Raw genomic sequence first — 26239 nt, 5'->3', positions numbered from 1 at the left:
GAATTTCTCTGGAAGAATTCCATGACATCCCTTGTAAATGTTAACATACAGGAGAAAATGGTGATGATCCATCTACCTCATAGATATTCCCAACAGTAAATAAACTTGTCTTATATAGAATGATGTTACCATATTAGAAAAACAAGATTAAGGAAAGAGAAATCAGTATACTACCATTGATTAGTATAAGTAATTGTATACTACTAATGGTAGTATACAATTAGTATAAGTAATCAATTACTTAACATGGTTAAGTAATTTGTGTTTTAATTTTTTAGCATAATAATATATTATTACTTAGATTTAAAGCTTCATTATTTTGTGACACAAAGAAAAAAGTTTCCTTTTTTTTCAGATGTCAACAAGTTTCAAGATGTTTCTTGATAATTGGAATATTCAGACAGCTCTTTGGCTCAAAAGGTGCGTTCCTTCAAAAACAATCTTTAGATGTGCTTCGGCGTCTAGTTCTTGAGGTTGAGTTTCATTGAATTCAGGTTCTTGATTAAATTAACAGTGTTGAGTGACATTGTAACCTCACTGTCAGCCAGGAAACACTGTTAGCCTCCTCCTAAGCAAGTCAGTATCGAATGAGAACTATTTTGGCTTGAGTCACGAATGTAGCTATCCTGCAGGTGCAGCTATCCTGCCCTCTCAGCCTCCTTTAAAGGCCTCTGCCAGTGTCAGAGGTCACCAGTATCCTCCTTTGCAGCTCCTGATCCCGCTCAGTAGAGATGTGGTTTAAATTAACAAGTGCCTGCACAAGCACAATACTTATGCCTGGGTACTCCAGAACAGTCCCGTTTTTAAATATTTCAATTCAACAAATCTTTATTTGTTAGGCAAGGGATAAAAAGACGAGTAAGATAAAAAGACTCAGCTCCTGAAAGTGAAAGAGTTTGCAGTTTTGTTAAAGACACGGTGGTGTAATCTGACACGTGCTGTTCCCTGTTGTGAGGATTAGGAGAGGGAAAGCAGGAACAGTGAGGGCACAGAGGGATGCAGGAAGAAATTCCTGGAGTGTGGATGCTTGAGCAGAGGTTTGTGTCAGGAGTGTGTCTCCTCAACAGGGCAAGGTAGAGGCAAGACAGGCTGGGTGGAGTAACAGGTGCGAAGGACAGAGCTGGGGAACAGCGCACTCGCCCAGGGGTTCTCTTACCGTCCCTGTGAGCACATTGCCCTATCTTGAACTTACTTCATTAAAAACGGCCCCTATAATGATAGGGCGCTAAGCAGCCTTCTTTTATAGTGTCCTTTTTAAAATGACAAATGAAACATCTTTGTCCCTTGAGATGGCGAGCATATGCTAGCATCTCTTCACAGTGCCTGGCAGAGTCTCCCCAGTGGCTGCAGATCCTCTGAGCTAATCTGTTGTGTTATTTTTTGTTATTGTTATAATTTAAATTTGATACCTTAGGGAAACTTTATTTTCACTGTGTTCTCTATCTCTGTTATAGGAAAACTGTAGACTAAGCACAGTCTATCTGCCAGAAAGAGTAGTGTTATTAGGTCATTTGAAAGTTATTGATTTTTTTTTAAATAAAATAATGTAGGATAAAAGTAACCTTATCGTTTTTGTGAATTGTATAGACTCCCAAATACTAGAAATGACCATTTAAGTTACTATATATACCAGTAAGAAGATAGGAATTAACTTTATGTTCCTAAGTTTGACACTTAATAGCTATAGCCTTCCTGAGATCATAGAGAAGTGATTGCCTAAGATAAGTTGTATTTGTTTTTCTAGTTACCCTAAATCCTGTCAGGTAATAAAAGAATGATCATTGCAGGCTTTGTAAACTCGGGTCACTCACTCCGCTTGGCTCTCCATGTTTTTCATGGTTTCTAGGGTGTGTTATGAACGAACCTCCTTCAGTCCAACTATCCAGACGTTCATTCTCTCTGCCATTTGGCACGGGGTATACCCAGGATATTATCTAACGTTTCTAACAGGGGTGTTAATGACATTAGCAGCACGAGCTGTAAGTATCAAGAATTTTATTTTACAATTCAATGGTCCACTTGAACTGTTAAAAAGGCTGAGTACATCTCTCTTACAAGGTAGACCCTCTTTCCTTGGCCATAGTCAGTATTGTCCTTTCCAGTAGAAGCAAAGTGTGTAACTGTGTGCGTGTTTGCTGAGCACTCACCGTGGGCTAGGCTCCACGCCCAGTTCCTGTGAGGAGAAAACATGTTTCTATGTGCCTGGCAGGTAGGAGGCACTCACAAAATGTTACTTTGTCTTTACAGAATTTTCTGAAGGAGAGATAAAAACTGAGTTAAATAAAGATGATCAGAATGGGTAGGTTTATTTTAGAAATGTTTCCTGAAAGCTGTAACCTTTGAATCCTCTCTGAGACGAAGAGTAGACTGTGCGAGGCCAAGACAGTGGATGAGCCACACTGGAAGTGGGCACAGTTCTCTAAAGTATTTGCCCAGATAGAACCTAGAGTAATATTTTGGGAAACAATTGAGAAATTAGGTTGGTGACGTGAGAGAGGTGAGGAGGAGGAGAATTTAGTGTAAGCCCTTGAAAAGCAGTTAGAGGAAAGTGACGTGACAAAAACCACGTTTGAACAAGCTGCTAATGGCACTTACAGGTAAGAGGGTTTCATTTAACAAACTAGCAGATATTTACTATATTCCATTTTGAGGTACTTTGGGGATATATGAGGGAAATTTCAAGAAGTATTGACTAAGGGTACCTTCCGGTAGTTTGTAGTCTAATTTGGGATAAGGTGTATGTGTGTGTACATACCTTACGCTTGCGTGTGTGTACACACACGTGCATCACAAGGCATGTGTGACAGATTCCATGGGTGTTATAAATACTAAGTCGCATAGGTGTTTAGAGATGGAAGAAGTCTCTTTGGGTTGGGTTAATTAGAGATGGCCCCATTAGGAAGGTGTTTGGATCTGGACTTTGAGAGATGAAAGTTATTTCAATAATGAGTGAAGTACAATGGGGAAGAAAATGACATTCTAAGCATGGGAAGGACATTAGCAAAACCCATAATTCTTAGTGGCTAGGCTCTGCTATCTCTTGCCTAGCTCACCGCCATGGCAGTCACCTGCTTTTGATTCCATCCTGTTCACCAATGACAAATCCATTTGTCCTGAGGTACGGGCTTTCGGCATTCCATTCTTGCGCTTAAAAGCTGTACCTAACTCCCTCCCATTGCAGACAGAATAGGATAGGCTTCTTCCCCACTTGGTGTTCAAGTTCTACCAGTGCCCTCCTCCCTTCCCCCATTTGCCTCTCTAGAATTACCCAGTGTCTATGCATACATGAATTCTCTGCTTCCATTAGATTGACTTGTCATTCCCCAAATACACCATGCACTTGCACATTAGCAAAGCCAAGTTTGTCTTTCACAAATGCAGAGGTTAAATAAGAGTTAAGGATGAAGGTAAACCAAACTTTATTTATATATGATATTTTACCAAATATGATTTAAGGATCTCTAGGCAGTGTTGTCTTAAACTTTTTTTTTTGAAACTTTTACAGAATCTAATCTACAGAAAAGTTGCAAAGAACTTCTATATGCCCTTTACCCAGACTCACCAGTCATTTATGTTTTCCCTGTGACTTCCTCTCTTTTATACACAGTGTGTACAATGTGTATTAGCCTTTTTAGAACCAACTTTTCCCATAGTAGCAGTGTACATTCCCACTAGCAACATAGGAGAGTTTCAGTTACTCCACTCCACATCCTTCCAACAGTTGCTATCACCAGTGTAATTGCATAAGTAATGTTAATTTAAAGATACAGCAAATATTTTTGTTTCTTTATTTCAGATGAGAAATAACTTTAGACATTATTTCATTGAACCTTCCCAACTGAAATTATTTTATGATGTTATAACGTGGATAGTAACTCAAGTAGCAATAAGTTACACAGTTGTGCCATTCGTACTTCTTTCTATAAAACCGTCATTCATGTTTTACAGGTAAGTGTTACTCTTAAAACTTTGTCAGTGGGAATAACTTTATTTTCAAAAGAAAGGTTCTTGCTATTGGATAGAATGGAAAAATAGTACCACAGCCACATTTCCTGCTGATAAATGCATTATCAGTTACTTTTTAATTCTGAATCAAGCAGTCTCAGCGTTTCTCTGTGGAATGACTCATACTACTCACCCCTCAGATGACTGATTCAGCCAGGTAACCACTGCCTCAAACCTCTCCTAAATTTAACAGAAAGCTTCTTAGCTTAATTGTCCTGAACCTCTTTAGGGAAAAAACTAGCTATTTCCAAAGAATTATTAATTATCTTTTTTTTTTTTTTTTTTGGGACGGAATATCGCTCTGTCACCCAGGCTGGAGTGCAGTGGTACAGTCTCGGTCACTGCAGCCTCCGCCTCCCAGGTTCAAGCAATTCTCTGCCTCAGCCTCCCAAGTAGCTGGGATTACAGGCGCCCGCCACTACTCCAGGCTAATTTTTGTGGTTTTTTTTAGTAGAGACGGGGTTTCACCATCTTGGCCAGGCTGGTCTTGAGCTCTTGACCTCGTGATCCACCCGCCTTGGCCTCCCAAAGTGCTGGGATTACAGGCATGAGCCACCACACCCAGCCTAAGGAAAATAAATTATATTTTGTTTGTTCCTTTTCACTGTGTCTTTTATGTTTGATTGATACTGTGGTGATCTGTATGTTACAGAAATTGTCTTGTCTTGAATTCTGTATTTTTATAATCTACTTATCTCCTCTCCCTGCCCACCAAATTCCACTCCCCCATATTAGATGGTGATATTTTAGAGATCAAAAACTTTATTCTTTTATAAATTCTTTATTACTCTAGCATTTAGAATGACTTAGCACAGAGTATATAGTCAAAAAATTATTGACTCAAATATGACAATAATTATACAGGAAGACATTAAGTAAGTCCTGCTAAAGTTTCCATTTTAACAATGTTAGTATATGTTTAAAAATGTGATTGGGCTGTTGGTTAGATTTTCTATCCCAGGTACTTTGTTCAGAATTACTTGGACTTATAGCTATAGATACAGTTTAGGTTACATTCGATTTATATAATTTGAGAAATGATGTTTTCAATATTTTTAATAATGTCGCCTTTCTTTGCTTCATGGAAGTAACCATCAAGAAGCAATATTGCTTCTCTGTCACTCCCCTCACTAGAATATTTGTAACTTAGAGACAGTAAATAGCAGGTGAGGCCAGACTGGTAAAAGTCTTAACTATCTCCACATTTTCTTTGTTGACTCAACTTTTAATTCTGTGAATTGGGGAGATTTTCAGATGGCTACCGGTATTAATATGTACCTTTTTGTTTTTAATTCTGTTTAACCATGGCCTTATGACCCTTACAAAGGAATGTAATATGCTATCTAGAAAATCAGGCTTCTAATCAGCCTGGGTTTATCCAGTGCTATAAATACCTACTGGCCTACACTATCAGGTTTCTCCTCCTGAGGGGGAAGAATAAAAGAATAATGTAGTAAACAAATACATCCTAAGGTGGGCCACGGGACATTTTGACAAGCGGGCAGTTATTAAGGATTATTATCACATTTGAATAAGCTTTTTCCCTTTTTCTTTTAGCTCCTGGTATTACTGCCTGCACATTCTTGGTATCTTAGTATTATTGTTGTTGCCGGTGAAAAAAACTCAAAGAAGAAAGAATACACATGAAAACATTCAGCTCTCACAATCCAAAAAGTTTGATGAAGGAGAAAATTCTTTGGGACCGAACAGTTTTTCTACAACAAACAATGTTTGCAATCAGAATCAAGAAATAGCCTCGAGACATTCATCACTAAAGCAGTGATCGGCAAGGCTCCGAGGGCTGTTTTTTTTTTGATGTTAACAGAAACCAATCTTAGCACCTTTTCAAGGGGTTTGAGTTTGTTGGAAAAGCGATTGACTGGGGGGAAATGGACAGTTATAGATAAGGAATTTCCTGTACACCAGATCGGAAATGGAGTGCAACAAGCCCTCCCATGCCATATCCCCGTGGGCCACGCCTTATGTAAGAATATTTCCATATTTCAGTGGGTACTCCCAGCCTCAGCACTTGTCCTAGGGTCACATGCGTGCCCTGTTGCTGAATGTACGTTGCGTATCCCAAGGCACTGAAGAGGTGGAAAAATAATCGTGTCAATCTGGATGATAGAAATTAACTTTTCCAAATGAATGTCTTGCCTTAAACCCTCTGATTTCCTAAAATATTGTTCCTAAATGGTATTTTCAAGTGTAATATTGTGAGAACGCTATTGCAGTAGTTGATGTTGTGTGCTGTAAAGGATTTTAGGAGGAATTTGAAACAGGATATTTAAGAATGTGGATTTTTTAAAATGCAATAAACATCTCAGTATTTGAAGGGTTTTCTTAAAGTATGTCAAATGACTACAATCCATAGTGAAACTGCAAACATTTAATGGACGCCAAATTATAGGTAGCTGATTTTGCTGGAGAGTTTAATTACCTTGTGCAGTCAAAGAGCACTTCCAGAAGGAATTTCTTAAAACATAATGAAAGGTTTGGTAATGTGATATTTTAAGCTTATTCTTTTTCTTAAAAGAGAGAGGTGACTAAGGAAGGCAGGAATGAAGAAGCACTGCCTGGCCTCCAGTGGAATGCACAGGGTGGAGCCACAGCTCTGCAAGGCCGCTTCTCCCCCACGCCAGGGCTCTGCACCATCATGTGAGACTTAAACAAAAAGTGGAATGACTTTGTGATACTTTGGACTTCTAAACTAAATTTATCAGGCATAAATTATGTAGAATTAGAAAGAGGCTTTGAAAATAATATCGGTAGGTTGCTCAAAGGTTTTGAAAGAGAAACCGCCAGGTAGGTTACTATCTGGCTAATCAATTTCTTATCCTTGACAATTTAATTCATATTTGGGAAACTTTTAGAGAAATGAAAACTGAAAGTCATTCTGGGTGACATTTTTTGAGAATAATACAAATTCATTTTCAAACTCTTCTCATATTAAAATTTTGCTGTGATCTCTTACTAAAATGAGTTTTAGGTTCTGTAAGTGGAAAAATGTGCTTTTATTTTATGGGCCATTTTTACCATGATTAATCTTACCTTGGATTACTAGGTGTCTCCTGCAGTCCCACAGAGGACTGTGGTGGCCACAGGAGCTGAAGGCAGGAGAGCGGGATTTGACGCCAGGCAGTGCAGCGGCCTCAGCCCCAGATGGTTCCTCCTGCCCTGTGGGAGGGGAGGGGGCAAAGCCTTCTGACCTCACCTTTATTTGATCTATGTATGGAACTTACTTTTACTTTTTGCCTTATATTTTTAATGAAATGCAAATTTTCTGTGATGAGTTTCTCTCTCTGTTTTTTCGGGGGTGGGGTCACTAATAAATTTGCAAATGAAGTTAAGGACAAGGCAACCATCTGGCTTATGCTATATAATCATTTAAAGAAGAAAGGAAAAGTAAATGCACTTGCAGCTTTTGAGGTCTCAGCAAAAATGGGAATGTGTCTTTTTTGAAGTTTAGAAATATCCTGATCTATTTTTATTTCTCTAAAAGTAAGTGTTTTCCAGCTGATAAGGCTAACCCTACCATTCCTTCTCAGGAAAGGATCGATAACTAAATAAATTTCCTCTGTTTTCCCATGCATTGAAATTATGTTGGCTGGGCGCGGTGGCTCACACCTGTAATCCCAGCAGTTTGGGAGGCCGAGGCAGGTGGATCACTTGAGGTCAGGAGTTCGAGACCAGCCTGACTAACATGGTGAAACCCCATCTCTACTAAAAATACAAAAATTAGACGGGTGTGGTGGTGCGCACCTGTAATCCCAGCTACTTGGGAGGCTGAGGCAGGAGAATTGCTTGAACCTGGGAAGTGGAGGTTGCAGTGGGCTGAAATTGCACCACTGCACTCCAGCCTGGGCAACAGAGGGAGACTCCGTCTCACACACACACAAAAAAAAAAAAAAAACAAAAGAAAAAAAAATTATGCTAGCTGTTTAATGTGAGAGAATAGAAAGAATATTCACGGAAAGTACCTGCCCTGTAAAATGTTTGATCATTTTCATTAATGTTGCAGAGAATCCAACTGCTATTAAGAGAAAGTGAACAAATTAAGAATATAAAAGACAGGTTCAGGCATGTCATAAGTGAAAACAAGAAGGCTTAATACAAACTTGTTGGGTTTTGTTTTTGTGTGTGTGGTTTTTTTTTTTTTTTTTTTGGTTCAGCCTATCTAGCCACTTACAAATAATCACATTTCTGTTACTTGAATTTACTTTATTTCTCAGCCTGTAAACCTTAGTCACCGTTACCTATTTCTTGCTCAGTGAATATAATCTTAGCACCGTCATCTAGAAAGCAAGATATTTGATTTGTTTTCCGGTTCCTTTGAAGATAATAATTCCATGTCCAGTTTGACTGATTTTCATACCCCTGAATCAACTAGTTATTTTTATGAAATGGTTTTTGGATAGCTCTCCTCTAGTTTGGAGAAGTAATAATAACAAAGATTAATATTTTGCTTTTAGTACTTACAGTAGAAGAATTTTAAACTAGTACGTCTACTCCTGTTAAATAGAAACGGGATTCATTGTATTATGTGCTTGCTTTTTTTTAAAATCAATAGAATAAGATTCAATGCATATTTATGTTATATATTTTCCACTATTCAGGTATCATGAAATCACTCCAGAGATGATCAATCAACATCATATTTATACTTTTGGTTAATTATATACTACTCAGGGAAAAAATGAACAAAAATAATTATTCATCCTTCAATTTCATTTTCTTGAAACAGAGTTCGTTTAATTTGGTATGCCTCAGCTGTCACCATTTTATAAGTGGCTTGTTCTGTTTTTAAAATAAGTATTTTTATTGGAACTCAGGGTAATTGGGGGAATTTATTTAGCTTCTGAAATATCCAGCAGGATAGAGAAGATTTATTTGGCTTCACAAATGTCTGGTGACCCCTTCTTTTATTAGCCACTACTGCCCATTTGATTCAAAAATAAATTTATTGGTCTCCACCATGTGTGACACACAGGATTTCCAAACATACCACTTTTAAGAAAAATGTGCAGTAGAAAGGAGGTTTCTGGAAAGTGACGGTAACTCACATTTAAGCACTACCTGACCTGGGAGGGGACCTGGATCTTCATTCTGGTTCTGCCTTTCATGAGACTTAAGACTTGGAGGAGCCACCTGTCCTATAAACCCCAAGTTCCTCAGCCATAAGCAAATGGGTTCATCCTAAGAGTTCAGGACCAGTTGGGTGTCATGAATGGAGCCATTAGCAAGGTCTGTAGGATTCAAGAAGTTGGGCAAATTCACAGTCCACACTATTGTCATGGTTACTGACTTGTACTCCTTGAGCTCAAAGCCCTGACATTTCAAAAGGTTGTCATGATAACAGTGAAACCTCTGAATCCCTTAAATCAGAAGACGTGGCAAATACTTTTTCTACTGGCAATAGCTCTTACAATGAGTGTTTCATAATGAAATGTCTCTGCTGAAGAAAACATGTTTTCCTTTTGCTTTCTCTGCTTTGTTGGTTTCTGTGTGTGCTGTGTAACGTTGGAGAAGATACATGCTCTGGAATATTTTATACAGATTACTGACTACTGGACAGTGTTTACCACTGCACAACATCTCAAAGTTATTCAAGGATATTTAAAGCATATTTACTTTAGTTACACCTTATTTTAAACTCCAGAAAACAATAGCTTTAAAATTTTTGACATTAAAATAATTATAAATGCATACTTTTACTCGAGGACTAGATCACAATTTTAGGACAAAAATCTTTCCTATTTAAAATTAATACCTTGTAAATATTTAGTTTATATATTCATGAACAAATCTGGACATTTATACTTTTTTTTGTTTCCTTATCAACTGTTCACAATTATTACTTAATTGGTTTTAACAGTTCTACATTATAATTGAAAGAAAAACTACTTGAGCGACTGATTGTTTCAGAATAGTGCCTACTATTTCTGTGTCAGCTAAAAATTTGTCCAGAGTTTTAGATATAAGCTAGTATTTTGTGGAGTTTTATCCAAGCATTAATAGTTCTTCCTGGCTGAAATTTAATACATCAGATTTAATATAGGTGCAGAATCCTAAATAACACTGTGAGATGTAATCTTAACTGCCCTCCATACCTTATAAAACTGCTGCACTTAACCCAGTGTGCATTTAATGAGTGGCTGGTCGTTGATACACTCATCTTAGATGCTGACATTTCTGTTCTGCTAGCCCTTGTAAAAGTGGGTTTCTTGATCAATGCGTGCTCCCAATGCTGAAGGAAAAGATTTGTGTTTAAGAAAAGAAGTACATGCTGAAATTTGAGTGTGAAAGATTAGAACATAGAGGGTCTCTACAGTGTTTTCCTGCCACACTAGGATGTCAAATCTATTTATAGAGACTCTGATTACAACAGAAATTTTAAAACGAAATTTTCCACATAAGTATTTTGTAGGAAAGCTCTTATAATCAATGCTTAAGCTGCTTTTTGAGGCTTTTCTTGTACAGAGGTTGCAGCCAATTACATTTTAATTGGTAGGCTGCTGAATAATGTTTTTGTATGTTTTAAAATAATATTTATTTTAATAGGTTTTTTAACATTATGCAAACCCCAATAAAGAACTGACACGCTGCACAGGCCATTGACTGGGAAATTTTGTGAAACACAGCCTAAAAACACAGTTTTTACACCAACTAATTTGTCTTGCCTTTAAAACTGATTATAACTCTTTAAGTACAACTTTTATAAAGAAAAAACACAACACTAAGTCTGTATGTTCTATAAATTACAGTGTAATGACCCATGCAGAACCACTGTCTGAAGCTTCCTCAGTGATGCATAGCCATCTCTCCAGCCATGTTGTATCAAATTGCACACTAAAAAGAAAGGGAAATACTACAATGAAAAACCAAAAGTTACAGAGCAACATAAGTAAAATGACTAACCAGTTTCCTAGTAACATGTTTGAAATGGAAAAGGTGACTGACTGCCTTTCACTAGAGTCCTAGCTGTTTCATGTTCACTATTTTAGGTTAATTTTCTTGGGAAATCAATTTGAATATTCCTCCCTGTCCTTTTGCATTATAGGACAAAAATATATGTTCAGAGTTTGACAGACTTTTTAAATATGCCTCTTTCCCAATTTTAAGTATTTTTGGTTCTGCGTGCATAGATTTATCAATGAAGTACATTTGCCTCTGACTTTATCACAAGGAAAAAGGAATCAAATATTGAACACAAATGTGTTCCAAACCAGTCTTGTCCATCTTGTCACTTTTATGTGACTGCTCCTCTGAACCAGAAGGGGCATGATAGAAGGCAATAGGAATTAAAGTAAAAATCATTCAGGGGAAGTGAGAAATTCTACCATATACAGAGTGAAAATGTGTGATTTCATTCCTGCCTTCCTTTAAACCTTGTGTCTTGATCTCTGCCTAGTAGTAGTTAAGCCCACAGTCGCCCAAACATGAGGAGAGACCCAACTCCAGCAGCCAGAATTTAGTATTTACATTTGCCTTCCCAAGTTGAGAATAGAATGTGGTGGTCTGTACTTTCTGTTTTTATTATTCTGAAATATTTTTTTAAAGAAGTGTTATTTTTCAACAGATTCATAAATTAGTTCCTGATGTATGGGAAATTAAAACTCCCACTGTGTCAGTCAAACTGATATGCTAATTTCATAACCACTCATTTCTAGTCCGTCAGAGCTGTACTGGTGGCTTATTGCTGGGTTTTAAAGGTGTTTTTAACTTACATATAAGTGTTTTTTTTTTTCTAATTTGTGTGTCTTTACAACTGATTAAACAGTAGTTTAAAAATACGCGTGTGTGTGTTTGCTAATATCTTAGGCTTTTAATTCCACTTATAGAACAATACTGGCTCTGTTACGAGAGTTAATGGTCATTTTTATTGAAGGATTCTTCAGCAATATGGTAGTAATATTCTAAAGAGTCATTGACTCTTTAGCTGCTTAAAGATTATTTAAAAGAAACTATTGTCATGTTATAAACAGTTTGGAAGGTAATTTAAACAACCTTAAATTAGTGTATAGTATCTATATTCTCTCCTAAAACAGACTTGTCAAGCGAAGAAGATACTGACTTTGCTCAGCTGAAAGGGAACGCCCACCTCCCAGGCCCTGCAGTTAGCCAGTTCCCAGCACTCCTGTGGGAGGCTGTGGGTGTGGCTGCTGGGAAGCAGAGTGCTGGGACTCTGCCAGACACTCAATTTCTGTGCCATCACAGACCTAGAAGAACTTCGGAGCGTGCCTGGGGGCTCTTCCTTTATGCCGTTGTGAACAATTGTAGGGAAACGTCTTCTGTTTTACTCTTGTGTAGAGATGCCAGGCTGAACATACAGTCATAGTGCTTTCTCTCCGGAAGACCTTAGAATTTCATGCCAGATTTACCCCATTTTGAGATTCAAGACCATGTTGAAATTGGGCCATGACCAAAAGCAGTACAGACTCAGAATTCCTACCCACGTGCTGGGTAAGGAGAATAGTCATTACCCTTGTCCTCAAGGAGTTAGTGAACAGTGACCATGTGCCACCATCAGTGCTTTATTGGAGGCATTCACCAGGGGCCGTGGCAATAGGAGGAGGAGTGAGGCCCCAGAGCTGAGTGTGGGAGAGCTCCACAGAGGAGCTGGCTCCTGGACTCCTGGGGAAGGCTTTTCCTGGGCTGAGAAAGAGGAGGTGGGGAGTTAGAGGAAGAAAGAAAAGCTATGCCAAGAATTTTATAAATTATTACACACAAATATAATAAATGAGTTAAGCAAGTTTAGATCTATTATGTACCAACAATATGTCTATCTGTTTAATAACATTTCCCTCAACTGGGAAAAGGAGTAATAGGAAATTAGCCAATGTTTTAAAACGCCAATGAAATATTTCATGCAGGTAGTTCAGTACAGAACAATAATAGACACTTGTGTGCCCACCCTCAGACTAAACAGATGTTACCGCTTTGCCACATTGGGGTCAATTTTTTTTTTTCGCGTGAGAAGGATGTTGCACATAAGGACAGCATACCCACCTGTCCTGGCCTTCTCTCCCTCCCGAGGGGTACCAGCAATGTCAGCCTGCGCCTGGCCTGGCCGCGTCTCCCTCCCGAGGGGTACCGGCTATGTCAGCATGGGCCTCTTTGGGGAGGCTTTGCCTTTGGCTGCCTTTCTTGTGGGCTTAACTATGTGATTTTAAAACATAACATTGTGTTACATTTCCGATAGCTTTTCTCGGTGTTTTGTGGCATGATGGGTTGTGTTGGCTCAGTCAGCTTGTTGCTGGAGCCAGATGTCAGCTCAGATTTTAAGTCTATAAATACTGCATGTCTCTTTCCTGGTAAAAGCTTTTCTGTTTTCTGACTGTGTATCTGTTGTTCAAGTTTGCTTTGTTTTGTGCTTGAGTCTTCTTTTTTGGTACATCCTCCTGAGTGATCCCAGTGGCATCTTTTGGCACAGGCTGAGCCTCACCATGAGCAGGGGCCCTGGTCCTGATAGGTCAGCAGTGCGGAGCTGGATGCCCTGTGGCCTGGGACAGGGAGACCATTCCCTGGGTGGACCATCCCTTTGTGAGGGGTGAACATGAGAGCTGCCCTAAAAAGACAGGCCTGAGATTTTAGCTTAGATGCCAGCTGTTTTCAGCCATTACTGGGAAAGTCGGCTGCGCAGCACCAGAGACCGGAGAGTTGAGATCCTGATTGTCACTCCACCCTTTTTTAATGCATGTGTCAGTCGCCTCAAGAAGAATACTATATTCACATTGCCTTAGGATCAAGCCTCTTTCATGGGAGGGGAGGACCAATTAAAAAGGAAGGGCAACCTATTCTGCAACCCTCAGCCTTTCCAAAGGAGCTTCTCAGAGGAGCAGGCAACACCACCTCTGTGTTCCTTTTGTCCACAACGCTCGCCTGAACCATTTTTACAAAGGTCATTTTCAGCCTCTTTGTCGCTGAATTCAAGGTTTTCAATCTTTACGTCACTTTATCTCTGTAGCATTTGACTATATTGACGAGTCAAATGCTCTTCTTGAAGTTATTTTCTTGGCTCTATGTAACGATTCTTCCTTACTTCTCTTCCTGCCTCTCCGGATAATCATTTTCAGTCTCCTGAGACTCCTGTTCCTTCTCTCAGTGCATACACACCTACTGTTACAGCTCCTCTGTGCTGATCCTCCCTCCAGCACACATCTGTCTGCCTAACTCCCCTCCCGCAAGCCCTTCCTCCCTTTCCCATATCTGATCAATATGTATGCAACTCCCTGCCTCCCTGCTAAGTATCTCCATCCACAACTCACAGGCACCTCCAGCTCATCACATCTAAAACGAAACCCATTATCTCATTCCATCAGCCCCAAAGCTTGTGATAACTCTTGTAGTCCCTATCTCATTAATTACGAATATTTCCCTGGCTACCCAAGTCAGAGACCTGTGTACCATCTTGACCTCATCAACCCTGTTTGCTCACCCGCTGGATAACCGACTCCATCTCATTGCCCTCCCAATTGTTCATCTAGTTTATAGGAACAGCTTCCTAACCGGACTTCCATTCTCCAGTCATGCCTGCCTTGTCCATTCTCTACAATACAGGACGTGGTCATCTTTCTAAAGATATTTTTTATTCTCCTGCTTCAAAAGTGAAACTGGGCTGGGCACAGTGGCTCACGCTTGTAATCCCAGCACTTTGGGAGGCCGAGGTAGGAGGATCACTTGAACCCAGGAGTTCGAGACCAGCCTGGGCACACAGTGAGACCTTGCCTCTACAAAAAATAAATTAGCCAGGCCTGGCAGTGTGTGCCTGTGGTCCCAGCTACTCAGCCGTGTGAGCAGGGAGAATCGCTTGAGCCCAGGAGGTTGAACTGTGTTCTCGCCACTGCACTCTAGCCTGGGCAACATAGCGAGACCCTGTCTCAAAAAAAAAAAAAAAAAAGGTGAAACTCTGAAACGCTTGTGATAAATGCAAACTTTTAGTGTGACATAAAAGACTTGTGGTCTGGCAGCTGCTTGCCTTCGCTTCGTCATGTTTCCCTCTGATTTGCCGCCCTGCCGGTACACACATGCTCACTCTCATCCTCTAGCCATGCGGAGTAGCTGGACCTGCCTCACTGTCTGGCTTGCTCCTGCCTCCTAGCCTGTGTGCCTGCTGCTCCATTTGCCCAGAACTCCCCTGCTCCCCGCATCCTCCCCACCCCTCCTCCCTGGCTGGCTCCAGCTTCATCACCAGGATTCGGGTTCCTTGTCACTAATGAGGAAATGTTCAATGAACTTGTACTATGCTCCAAGCACTGTGATGCATCCTAGGCATTCAAAGAGAAGGTGTTTTTCTCCAGGCAACTTTTCCTGAGCCTTCCAGACACAAGTTCTCTGCTCGATATTCTCGTGCGCCTTACACTAACCACACGGTGTTGTCATTGTCAATATATAATATCTGTTTGTAGAAAGTCCAAGAGTACTTCATAACCAAAGAAGGAGATAGAGTACTAAATGTAGAACAGTCTCCAAATTCATGAATTATCTAACGTTTACTTCAGCCTAATTCACTTGGCTACGGGACCTCCATTGCCAAGGGCCTTCATTACTAGCCACTAGTTATAGTTGACGTGCAGATATAATTCCCAAAGTCTCTACACTGATTAATGGTAGCCAGCCCCGCTTTGTCAACATGTGTAGGTCCTGGAGGCTATGTTTAAAGCATGAGAAACACTTAAAACACATACATTGGAATGGGGTATAAACAGAATCACTTAGAAAATCAGTCATTGTTAAACAGTTGCTAAACTGAAATAACCTATACTTCTTAAATATATTTCATATTCACACAAACCACAAAGTGTTGTGAAATTTGATAAATTTTAGAAAATCTGCAGTAAGGCCAAAAAAAAAAAAAAGCTTAATACTAAGACTGAAGGTGTCCTGTAGACAAGATTAAATATTTTTCATCTAAACCCTCAGATCAGGAATTAATCGGTTCACCACACACACAAATTGGTGATTCCCTCCCTGATGTTTATACTAGGTATGACCTGGGCAGTAAGATGCATTCAAGTAAATAGATCCATTGTCCTAACACTGATAAACAACTTTAACATTTTGGTACATTGCTTTCTAATCATTTTTCTATCGATAGATAAAAAGATGGAGATATGTTTTACAAAGTAATTTTGTGAACTTCATTTTGAATTGAACATATTTTGTTCCTCTCTTTTCCTGTTACACTGAACATTTTTTGTTTTGTTTTTGAAACGTGGGGAAAAGAGAGATCAGACTGTTACTGTGTCTATGTAGAAAGAAGTAGACATAAGAGACTCCATTTTGTTCTGTACTAAGAAAAATTCTTTTACCTTGAGATGCTGTGAATCTGTAACTCTAGCCCCAACCCTGTGCTCGCAGAAACGTGTTGACCCAAGGTTTAATGGATTTAGGGCTATGCAGAATGTGCTTTGTTTAAAAAGTGCTTCAAGGCAGTATGCTTGTTAAAAGTCATCACCATTCTCTAATCTCAAGTACCCAGGGACACAATACACTGCGGAAGGCCACAGGGACCTTTGCCTAGGAAAGCCAGGTATTGTCCAAGGTTTCTCCCCATGTAATAGCCTGAGATATGGCCTCCTAGGAAGGGAAAGACCTGACCATCCCCCAGCCTGACACCCGTAAACGGTCTGTGCTGAGGAGGATCAGTAAAAGAGGAAGGCATCTGTCTCCTGCTGGTCCTTAGGCAATAGAATGTCTTGGTTTCTATGTTCTGTTTACTGAGATAGGAGAAAACCGCCTTAAGCCTGGAGGTGAGACATGCTAGCAGCAATACCGCTCTTTAATGCACGGAGATGTTTGTGTACATGCACATCAAAGCACAGTGCACCTTTTCTTAACCTCGTTCATGACACAGAGGCCTTTGTTTACATGTTTTCCTGCTGACCCTCTTCCCACTATTACCCTATTGTCCTGCCACATCCCCCTGTAGAGAGATAATGATCAATAGATACTGAGGGAACTCAGAGACCAGTGCCCGTGTGGGTCCTCTGTATGCTGAGCTCCGGTCCCCTGGGCCCACTTTTATTTCTCTACACTTTGTCTCTGTGTCTCTTTCTTTTCTCAGTTTCTCATCGCACCTGACGAGAAACGCCCACAGGCATGGAGGGGCGGGCCACCCCTTCAGAAACAAGGTCTCACTCTATCACCCAGGCTGGAGTGCAGTGGGCAAGAACACGGCTCACTGTGGCCGCAACCTCCTATGCTCAAGCAATCCTCCCACCCCAGCCTCCCAGGTAGCTGTGACTACAGGCGTGCACCACCACACCCAGATAATTTTTTAATTGTTTATAGAGATGGGGCCTTGCCATGTTGCCCAGGCTGCACCTAAGTTTAATTAAAAGGACAACAGCAGACAAAAGCAAAATGATAGATGCAGTTAATATGCAGATTAAATAAGCCACATGTGCATGAACCCCACTCCAACCCATCAAGACAGAAAATGAGCTGTCAAGTTACATTTGCAGACTGAAGCAGTAAGCAGATTCCAGATATGGGGGCCATGATATGTATTTCTCTTCCTTGACCCTGGTGCACAATATTTTCCCGAAAAATTTTTTTCCAGGCTAATAAACAGAAAAAAATGAATTTGTCCAGAATAATAGAAAGGTAGACAGTGGAATAATTCAGGATATACCCAATATAAGGAAACAGCCTGTCTGACTTATCATCTGACTTTCTGAGTCAGTCTACTCACATAAAAACTGACTAATGATGAAGAACTAGGAAATGTTGCACCAGCAATCATGTGTTCCTGACATTTTATTCCATAAGGAATTTGGACCCATAAACTACAATGTGGTTAGTGCTTTTTAAGTACACGATGGCGGTGCTCTCTGTTGGAACTTGCTGTGTGAATGGCTCAACAATCAGCCTAATGCTGTTGTTGTAAACACGGGGACTGTTTTTTATTTTTCTTCTTTGTCTGTAGTCATAGCATTCAATATACCTAGGTTTGCCAAATCATCTCCACTTTTATTAACATTCAAATTGAGCTGGGCATGGTGGCATCTATCCCAGCTATAGGGATCTGTGAGGCCTAGGTCATGCCTAATTTGAGGCAGGAGGATTGCTTAAGCCCAGGAGTTTGAGGCCCGCCTGCTAGTGAGACCTTGTCTCTTAAAAAAAAAAATTTAAATTGAAACCTTGCTATCCCCATGCAGCTCTATGCAGTCCGTCCACCACCCCTGCCTCCAACTCCCCCAAACACGACCACTGTCCTGGGAAATTCATGGCACATGACCAGTAAAACCAAAACAAAACCAATCCCCATGTCCTCAGACTCCACCATTCACCTTTTGGTCTAATGAAAACCCACATCTCACCTGAGGACATAGCTTCTCTTGTAGTCCTCTGAAGTGACAGTTTCTTTCTCAACCCTCTCGTCGCTGGGCCTGTAGAGGAGACAGGCACTCTCCTTCCTCCTCCATGTTATCTGTAAAGGACTGTCTCTTTTTCCTTCCCAAGATGCCAGAGTCCAGCTTAGGCTAGCTGACATCAAACCTCCCATTCCTCCTTGCTGCCACCATCTACGGACTTTTCTGGGTTACCCCCTACTAGAAAATATTAGAATCTGGTTATTGTCACTCTCTTCAACACAACACATGATTCTTAATGATTTCAGTATCCCTGTAGAAAACCTTCCAATACCCTGGCCTCTCAGTTCCCTGATTTGCAGTCCTCTGGTGATCTTCCCCGCTTTCTACGTAAGCCACCAATAGACATGCTTTAGACCTTGTTGTTAGCAGTAGTCTTCATTCCAAGCATTCTATTCTCGACCACCTCCCAACTTTCCATCTCACCCCCTCTAGTATCCAGACTCTATCAGCTCACCACCATACTTCTATGCCATTGATCTTAGTTCATGTCCTACTGAGGACCCCACTGAGACTCAGTGGTCTGAAATTCTAATCATCAGTTGCATATCCCTTCAAGTCCTTCCTGTTTCCCTTCATCAGCTTCACCTGACAAAGCTAAGCCAGTCCTCCTGAAATCCACTGGCGTCCTGTGCTGCACCTGCTCCTGCACCTGGGTGGCTGACATCGTCATGCTGCCTAGTTCCACCTTAGTAGTGCCTAGCAGTGCCAGGCGGTTCTGGCCATGTCACTCACTCTGCTTTCCCTTCTCCTAGAAGAAGATTTAATACCTTCTCTCATCCCATCTGCCGCACATCCTCCCCACTCAATCATTAATAAGATAAACTGAAGCTGCTGCTGCTAAATGACATGCTGACCTAAATTATTAATATATCTTTAGCAAGAAAAAATGGTTTGATCATTTAACATATGATAAAATGAAGCTAAATTTTATGATGAAGATAGGAGGTAGGTGAAATTTCAAAACATGCTAACTAGCAGATCCAAATTACAATTTTTTTCTGGCACAATAAAATTAATATTAACCCATAGTTCTCATAGAGTTGAAGGGATTAAAAACGCACTAGTGCACTGAATGCAATATTAACCATCTCTATTCCAGTTCTTGTTCCCTTTCATGGGAATCCGTGCTGTGAGTGAACTCTGGCTTTGGAGGTTAATGGAGATTCAAGGTGCCAACCTACACTGGGTGAGATGCCAAGACCCTGGAAATGAGCAAAGGTCCCAATTTTCAAGAAAAGAGAGGAAGGAACTGAACCTCTTGCTAACTTGATGTTGCCCTAAGAATAATTTCGGTTTGAGACTGTGAGCCAGTGGGGTTGGACAGCCATCCTGAGCAGAACTCCTGGCCATGTGGTGCCCATTTCACCTTATGGTTGCTGTCATTCACCTGACCCCGGCCAGACCTCACCCGTTCTTTGAGGGCATTTACTCAACTCTTCCTAACCCCAGAGGCCACTCATTCTTCTGAGCTGCCACTTCCTCGGTTCTTACCTATGCTATCTTGTACTGATAATATCTTCCATTAGTATATCACCTGTCTCACTAACTAGATTGTACTCTCAAGAAGAAGGACTCTGAGTCTTCCATCTCTATTAACGAGTAAGAATTTGGTGATGAAAACAACTTTACAGCCCTGGCAACATAGCAAGACCCCATCTCTACAAAAAAAGAATTTAGCTGGGCGTGGTGATGCATGCCTGTGGTCCCAGCTACCTAGGAGGCTGAGGTGGGAGAGTCGCTTGAACCTGGGGAGTTGAGGCTGCAGTGAGCCCTGATAGCACCACTGCACTCCATCCTGGATGACAGAGTGAGACCCTGTCTCAAATAATAATAATAATAAAAGCAAAAAGCTCTAGAGTGTAAAGCAGCTGTGGCCAGGCAGTGGGTGTGCAACATGGACATGGTCTGCCCTGTATGTTGAGCTTGCGAAACGCCACTGAAACCCGACATATTTTCACATGAACTGATGAATGTGACCTGCAGACAACAGGTAACTCACTTATCACTTTCTTTGTCCTCTAACCATCTCTCCCTGTCTCTGTCTCTTGCTTTCCGTGTCTCCTCATTTGAACTGGGCCTTTGAACACAGGATCGTGCATTTGCCCCTCCTCTTGCCTCTCATAGTTGTTCTAAACGTTGTCCTCTTGTGTATTCCTTTTCTTTCTGCTGCCATCCTAGAGTTAAGCAAACTTCCTTCTACGTATTTTTTCTGTAGAAGGATCATACTGATCAAAGGGATCAGGGAGGCAGCTGGCAAAGATATCAAGAGAAGTGACATTGACAACATCACACCCTGCAAAAAATAACATCTCAGGAGCATCCTTCCCACCCCTCCCCTTTCCAATGATGAGTCTTTAAAATAATGAATTGGGTTAATAATGATTATGGTTTTTGTTTTGTTTTGTTTTGTTTTGTTTGAGATGCAGTCTCGTTCTGTTGCCCAGGCTGGAGTGCAGTGATGCCATCTTGGCTCACTGCAACCCCCACCTCCCGGGTTCAAGTGAGTCTCCTGCCTAAGCCTCCCAAGTAGCTGGCATTACAGGCATGAGCCACCACGCCTGGCTAATTTTTGTATTTGTAGTAGAGATGGGGTTTTTGCCATGTTGCCTGGGCTGGTCTCAAACTCCAGACCTCAAGTGATCTGCCCACCTCAGACTCCCAAACTGCTGGGATTACAGTCTTGAGCCACCGCACCCAGTCAATAAAAGTTATTTTTTAAATCTCTGTTTAAGAAGTCAGAGTGATAAGATTAGGGGAGCTATCTCTTCAAACTGTTACGTATTTTCCAAATTCTTTATAATGAACACATATTCCTTTTATAATCACAGAAGAACAATTTTTAAAGCAATATGGTATGCAAAACATCTTCAGACTTCTATGGAAAATGTAATTACCATGAACTTGAAACCTGAACTGCTGAAGTCATCATCTCAGTGTGCTGATACTGGTAAAAAAGATGAAAGGGCGATTAAATTATAGTCTTGATGGGGAGAGTGGTGAGGAATGGAAAGATAACTCCTATTTTTCCCTCTACATAAAAACCACAGAGCAAGTCGAGAAGCCAGACCCTTAAACTGATTTGAGTAATTCTGCTGGAGTGAAACCCTGGGGATGAATTTGCCAAAAAGATTTAGGCTCCAGGAACCATGAGAAAAACCAAAGAATATGGAAAGAGGGATATATTTGAAACAAAACTGAGGAGAAATAATTTTTGTTATACTTTGCAACAGTTATATCTTTGTAAAATATGAGTTTTAGAGCTCATAAGTATGAAAGAAATAAACAGCATTTGGCATGAGTGAGGACATATTTGTTATTAAAATAGATATAATTTACTAAATGTCACCATCACTGTAGCTGGGATTACAGGCATATGCCACCACTCCTGGCTAATTTTTGTATTTTTAGTAGAGATGGGGTTTTGCCATGTAGGCTGGTCTCGAACTCCTGACCTCAGGTGATCCGCCTGCCTCAGCCTCCCTAAGTGCTGGGATTATAGATGTGAGCCACCACGCCTGGGCTAATGTCACCATCATCTGAGACAGGTGAATGCAGTACAGCAGAATTGCAAAGAAACTTGCCTTGTCCTCAGGACCGCTCCAGAGGACAATGCCTGGGCCTATAGACCTCTTGCTCCCGTCCCTGGAGGAATTTTGAGTAGGTCTCATAATTTTCATAATTTTTCTTGTCACTTTTACATCATAAAATGTTATCTTGCCACTTTTAGTCATTACAAATTATCATTTTAGTAATTAAATGCCTGGCCCGGTATAATAGCAAAAGTAGTGAAACCAAGGGTCTCCCCTCTCCAGTTCAGATCTGCAGAGGGGGAAGGGGCTAGGGTTTCTCCTTGCCGGCTCTCCATCATCCGCCCCCTGCGACGCCCAGCATCTGATCCTCCTCTCCTCCATCAAAATGTGGCTATAGCCGAGCCTGTTTCCAATAACTTCTTTCCAGGCTGTTATCTGGATTGCTTTCCAAAACATTCCTAAGAAAGAACAAGTTGCATGCTGCGTATTCTCAGGGATTTTTCTTTGCTGGGGAGAGGAGCAGGAGGTTCAGGTGGCGTGGGCATATTCTTATCAGTGTCTGGGACTGAACCTCCCATGTCTTCTGAGATGGACATTTGCAGAGTTCTTACTGAGAACCCCCAGTATAGTTCAGCAGTGCTTGGACCACCTAAGCTGGAGAGCCCAGCACTCCCTCCCTCTCTTCCTGCCTTGCTTACTGTTGTGTTCCAAGTTCCTCCAAGAGACGTGTTTCGGTTGTGCAGGTTCACTCACACCCAGTATGGCTCACACCTGGTGGGCAGAGCTCGGCCTAGGCATAAGCTGGACCTGCTTAAAGCCAGTCTTCTGGGCTTGTTGTAGAGGGATGGAGTTACAGAAATTACCAGGGCAGAGGCACTAGGGGGTTTGGGGTGTGAGGTGGGGTAGAGAAGTGAAAGGATCACTTGAGCCCAGGAGTTCGAGGCTACAGTGAGCTGAGATCACACCACTGCACTTCAGCCAGGGCAACAGAGCAAGATCCTGTCTCAAAACAAACAAACAAACAAACAAACAAAAACAGAAGTTGGTGTGCCCCCCATGAAACAAGGAGCAGATACCGCAATGTGTACAGTGAAGTCCTAAATGGTGTGATTTCTTCAATAATGGCTTGCTAAGGCCAGCCACTGTTGTAAACACAGCAGGGTGGGTCAGGAGTTGGGGGTATGGTAGGTGTATTAGCCCGTTTTCTTTTTTTCTTTTTTTTTTTTTTTTTGAGATGGAGTCTCACTCTGTTGCCTAGGCTGGAGTGCAGTGGCTGGATCTCAGCTCACTGCAAGCTCCACCTCCCAGGTTCACGCCATTCTCCTGCCTCAGCCTCCCGAGTAGCTGGGACTACAGGCGCCCGCCACCTCGCCCAGCTACTTTTTTTGTACTTTTTAGTAGAGATGGCGTTTCTCCGTGTTCGCCAGGATGGTCTTGATCTCCTGACCTCGTGATCCGCCCGTCTCGGCCTCCCAAAGTGCTGGGATTATAGGCTTGAGCCACCGCGCACGGCCTATTAGCCCGTTTTCACACTGCTATAAAGAACTGCCTGAGACAGGGTAATTTATAAAGAAAAGAGGTTTGATTGACTCACAGTTCCGCATGGTTGGGGAGGCCTCAGGAAACTTAAAATCATGGCGGAAAGGGAAGCAAACACTTCCTTCATCACATGGCTGCAGGAAGAGAGGTGCCGAGCAAAAGGGTCAAAAGCCCCTTATACATCCAACAGATCTCGTGAGAATTCACTCACTATCACGAGAACAGCATGGGGGCAACCGCTGACATGATCCAATCACCCCCCACCAAGTCCCTCCCTTGACACCAGGGATTATGGGAAATACAATTTGAGATGAGATTTGGGTGGGGACACAGAGCCAAACCATATCAGTAGGATATAAGGATGAAGCCAACCTTAGAGTAGGGGAGAGGACAAGGAAACAGGTTAAATGTACGTTATCATCACAGCTTTTCTGAGTCCTGACCATATCCTAGGCACTGTGCAGTAAGGAGGTAAGCATGGAGGATGGAGTTACCAACTCTGCTTGGGGTCCACTAGGAAAGTTCACAAAAGAGGGGACCCCACCCCCAGCTGTATCTGAGGTAGAGTTTGTCCATTACAATCAGTTGGATAGGGCTAGGAAGAATGTCCGGGTGGGGGAACAATGCTTTGGAAAAGAATAGAGATGAGAAGGAGGGTGGTCCAAAGTTCCAGGAACTGTCAATATTTGCCAGCCTTGGGGCTGGGGTGGCAGCATGGGAGGGGACAGTAGACAGAGCAGGGGTCAGCCTCTGAAGGGCCTTGAGTGTGAAGTACCATTTGGGAATTCGTTTTAGGGAAACAGAAGTCCACTGAAGGGATTAGAAGAGTATCGAATTTGTCTTATGGAAATAGAAGGCTGCCTCCGCCAGCATTCCCTACCCTTCCCACCACCCCCCAACCCCATCTTTCCTCAGTCTCCAGCTGTTTCCCTCAATCCCCTCCATCCTCCTCTTATCCTGTCACCGCCTCCTCCACCCTCTGCCCCCACATCCCCCCCAACTCTCCCCACCCCCCTCTTCCTCCCACCCCTCCCTCTGTCCTCCCCTGTCTTCCTCCAGCCACCCAAGCCTTCCTAAACCTTCCACCGCTTCCCCTAGTCCTCTTTCTGTCCTCCTTCATCCTCTTCCCTCCCTCTCTTGGTAGCACAGTTTAGGACTCCCTCCTGGACTTCTATCCTATTCTTCTGGCGGCTCCTTCTCAGATTCCACCTCCCATGAACTGTTGAGGTTGCAGAGTTCTGTTCCCATTGGACTCATCCATACCCCTTCCACCCACCCTTCCTCCTGCAGCACTAGTTTCAGAGCCCGGGCTCCATCCCTAACCACCAAAACAGGAAGTCGGAAGTCATCTTCCCCCTGATTAAATCGTCATTTAATCAGCCCATCACCTGACTGTAGCCACTTTCATCCCAGGGATCTGTTTAAAGGCCTCAGAGCTCCCAACCAGGACTATCCCAATAGTCCCCAGCAACTCTCCCTGCTAACCCAGTGGCCCTGCTAACCACTCCTCCACAAACTTGCCAGCTAATGCCACTTCTTTCATTAAACTCTTCAGTGGCCTTCTGTTTCCCCAGAACAAACTCCCAAGTGGTACTTAACACGCAAGGCCTTTCAGAGGCTGGCCCTGCTCTGTCTCCGGCCCCCGCCCACACTGCTACTCCCACCCCAAGGCTGGCAAATATTTATAGTTCCTGGAACTTTGGGCCATGCTCCTTCTCATCTCCATTCTTTTCCAAAATGTTGTTCCCCAACCTGGACATTCTTCCTAACCCCATTCAACCGACTGTGATGGGCAAATTCTATTTAAGATACAGCTGAGGGGGTCCCCTCTTCTGTGAACGTTCCTAGTGGGCCCCCACAGAGTTGGCCATTTCATTCTCCGTGCTTACCTTCATACAGCACAGTGCCTGGGACAGTGTCGGGACTCAGAAAGGCTGTGTTAAAGAAGGTACATTTAACCTGTGTCCTTGTTCTCTCCCCTACTCTAAGGTCGACTTCATCCTTATATCTCACCATACCTCCAACACCCCCTCTCCCACCCCACCCTGTTTACAACAGTGGCTGCTCTTAGCAAAGCCATTACCAAAGAAATCACACCATTTAGGGCTTCGTTGTATGTGTGAGAGTATTCTCTCCTTGTTTCATGAGGGTATGAACCCAAAATATCTGAGACAGTCTCAGTCAATTAAGAAAGTTTATTCTGCCAATGCTAAGGAGCACCCGTGACATACTCTCAGGCAGTCCTAAGGACATGTGCCCGAGGGGGTCAGGGTCCAGCTTGCTTTTAAACATTTTAGGGATGCATAATACATCAATCGATACATGTAAGATTTACATTGGTTCCATCTGGAAGGGCGGGACAGCTGGAAGGGAGGGGGTGCTTCCAGGTCATAGGTAGCTTTAAAATTTTTCTGATTGGCAATTGGTGGATAGAATTATTAGCAATAGAAGGGGTTTACTTTCTACTTTTTAAGACTTTACTTTTTAAGACCGAGGTTTTATTATGCAGGTGAAGCCTCAAGTATCAGGCTTCAGACAGAATAGACTGTCAATGTTTCTTACCGGACTTTATGTCTGCATTGATGTTAATGCTGGAGGGATATAAAGAGGCCTGACTCCCTCTTCCATCATGGCCTGAACTAGATGTTAAGGTTAACTCTGGAATGCCCTTGGCAGAGAAGAGGGGTCCATGCAGACGTTTGGGAGGCCTTAGGATTTTATTTTTGGCTTACAAGGGTCACGTCAACTTCTGATGAAGCCGTCCATGCTCCTCGCTGGCAACTTCTG

At 42.0% G+C, this 26239-nt stretch overlaps 1 protein-coding gene across 8 annotated transcripts in view; it reads left to right on the top strand.

The window, feature by feature from the left end:
- MBOAT2 (membrane bound O-acyltransferase domain containing 2) overlaps window positions 1-11798 on the top strand; it is a 147355-nt gene extending 135557 nt beyond the window's left edge. For 6 of the 8 annotated variants that reach the window (XM_031654922.1, XM_031654927.1, XM_031654925.1 and 3 more), the window contains 4 exons: window positions 356-420; window positions 1847-1979; window positions 3797-3948; window positions 5563-11798. In XM_031654922.1, coding sequence (XP_031510782.1) covers window positions 356-420; window positions 1847-1979; window positions 3797-3948; window positions 5563-5788 — 576 coding nt within the window. In that variant the 3' untranslated portion in view covers window positions 5789-11798. Of the gene's footprint in view, window positions 1-355; window positions 421-1846; window positions 2300-3796; window positions 3949-5562 lie in introns of all 8 variants that reach the window. The other 2 variants (XR_004178177.1, XR_004178176.1) reach the window with 2 other exon arrangements.
- Window positions 11799-26239: the final 14441 nt, after the last annotated feature.

Source organism: Papio anubis, chromosome 14 (genome assembly GCF_008728515.1).
Source record: "Papio anubis isolate 15944 chromosome 14, Panubis1.0, whole genome shotgun sequence".
Classification (NCBI taxonomy): Eukaryota; Metazoa; Chordata; class Mammalia; order Primates; family Cercopithecidae; genus Papio; species Papio anubis.
This window is presented reverse-complemented; position numbering and strand designations above follow the sequence as displayed.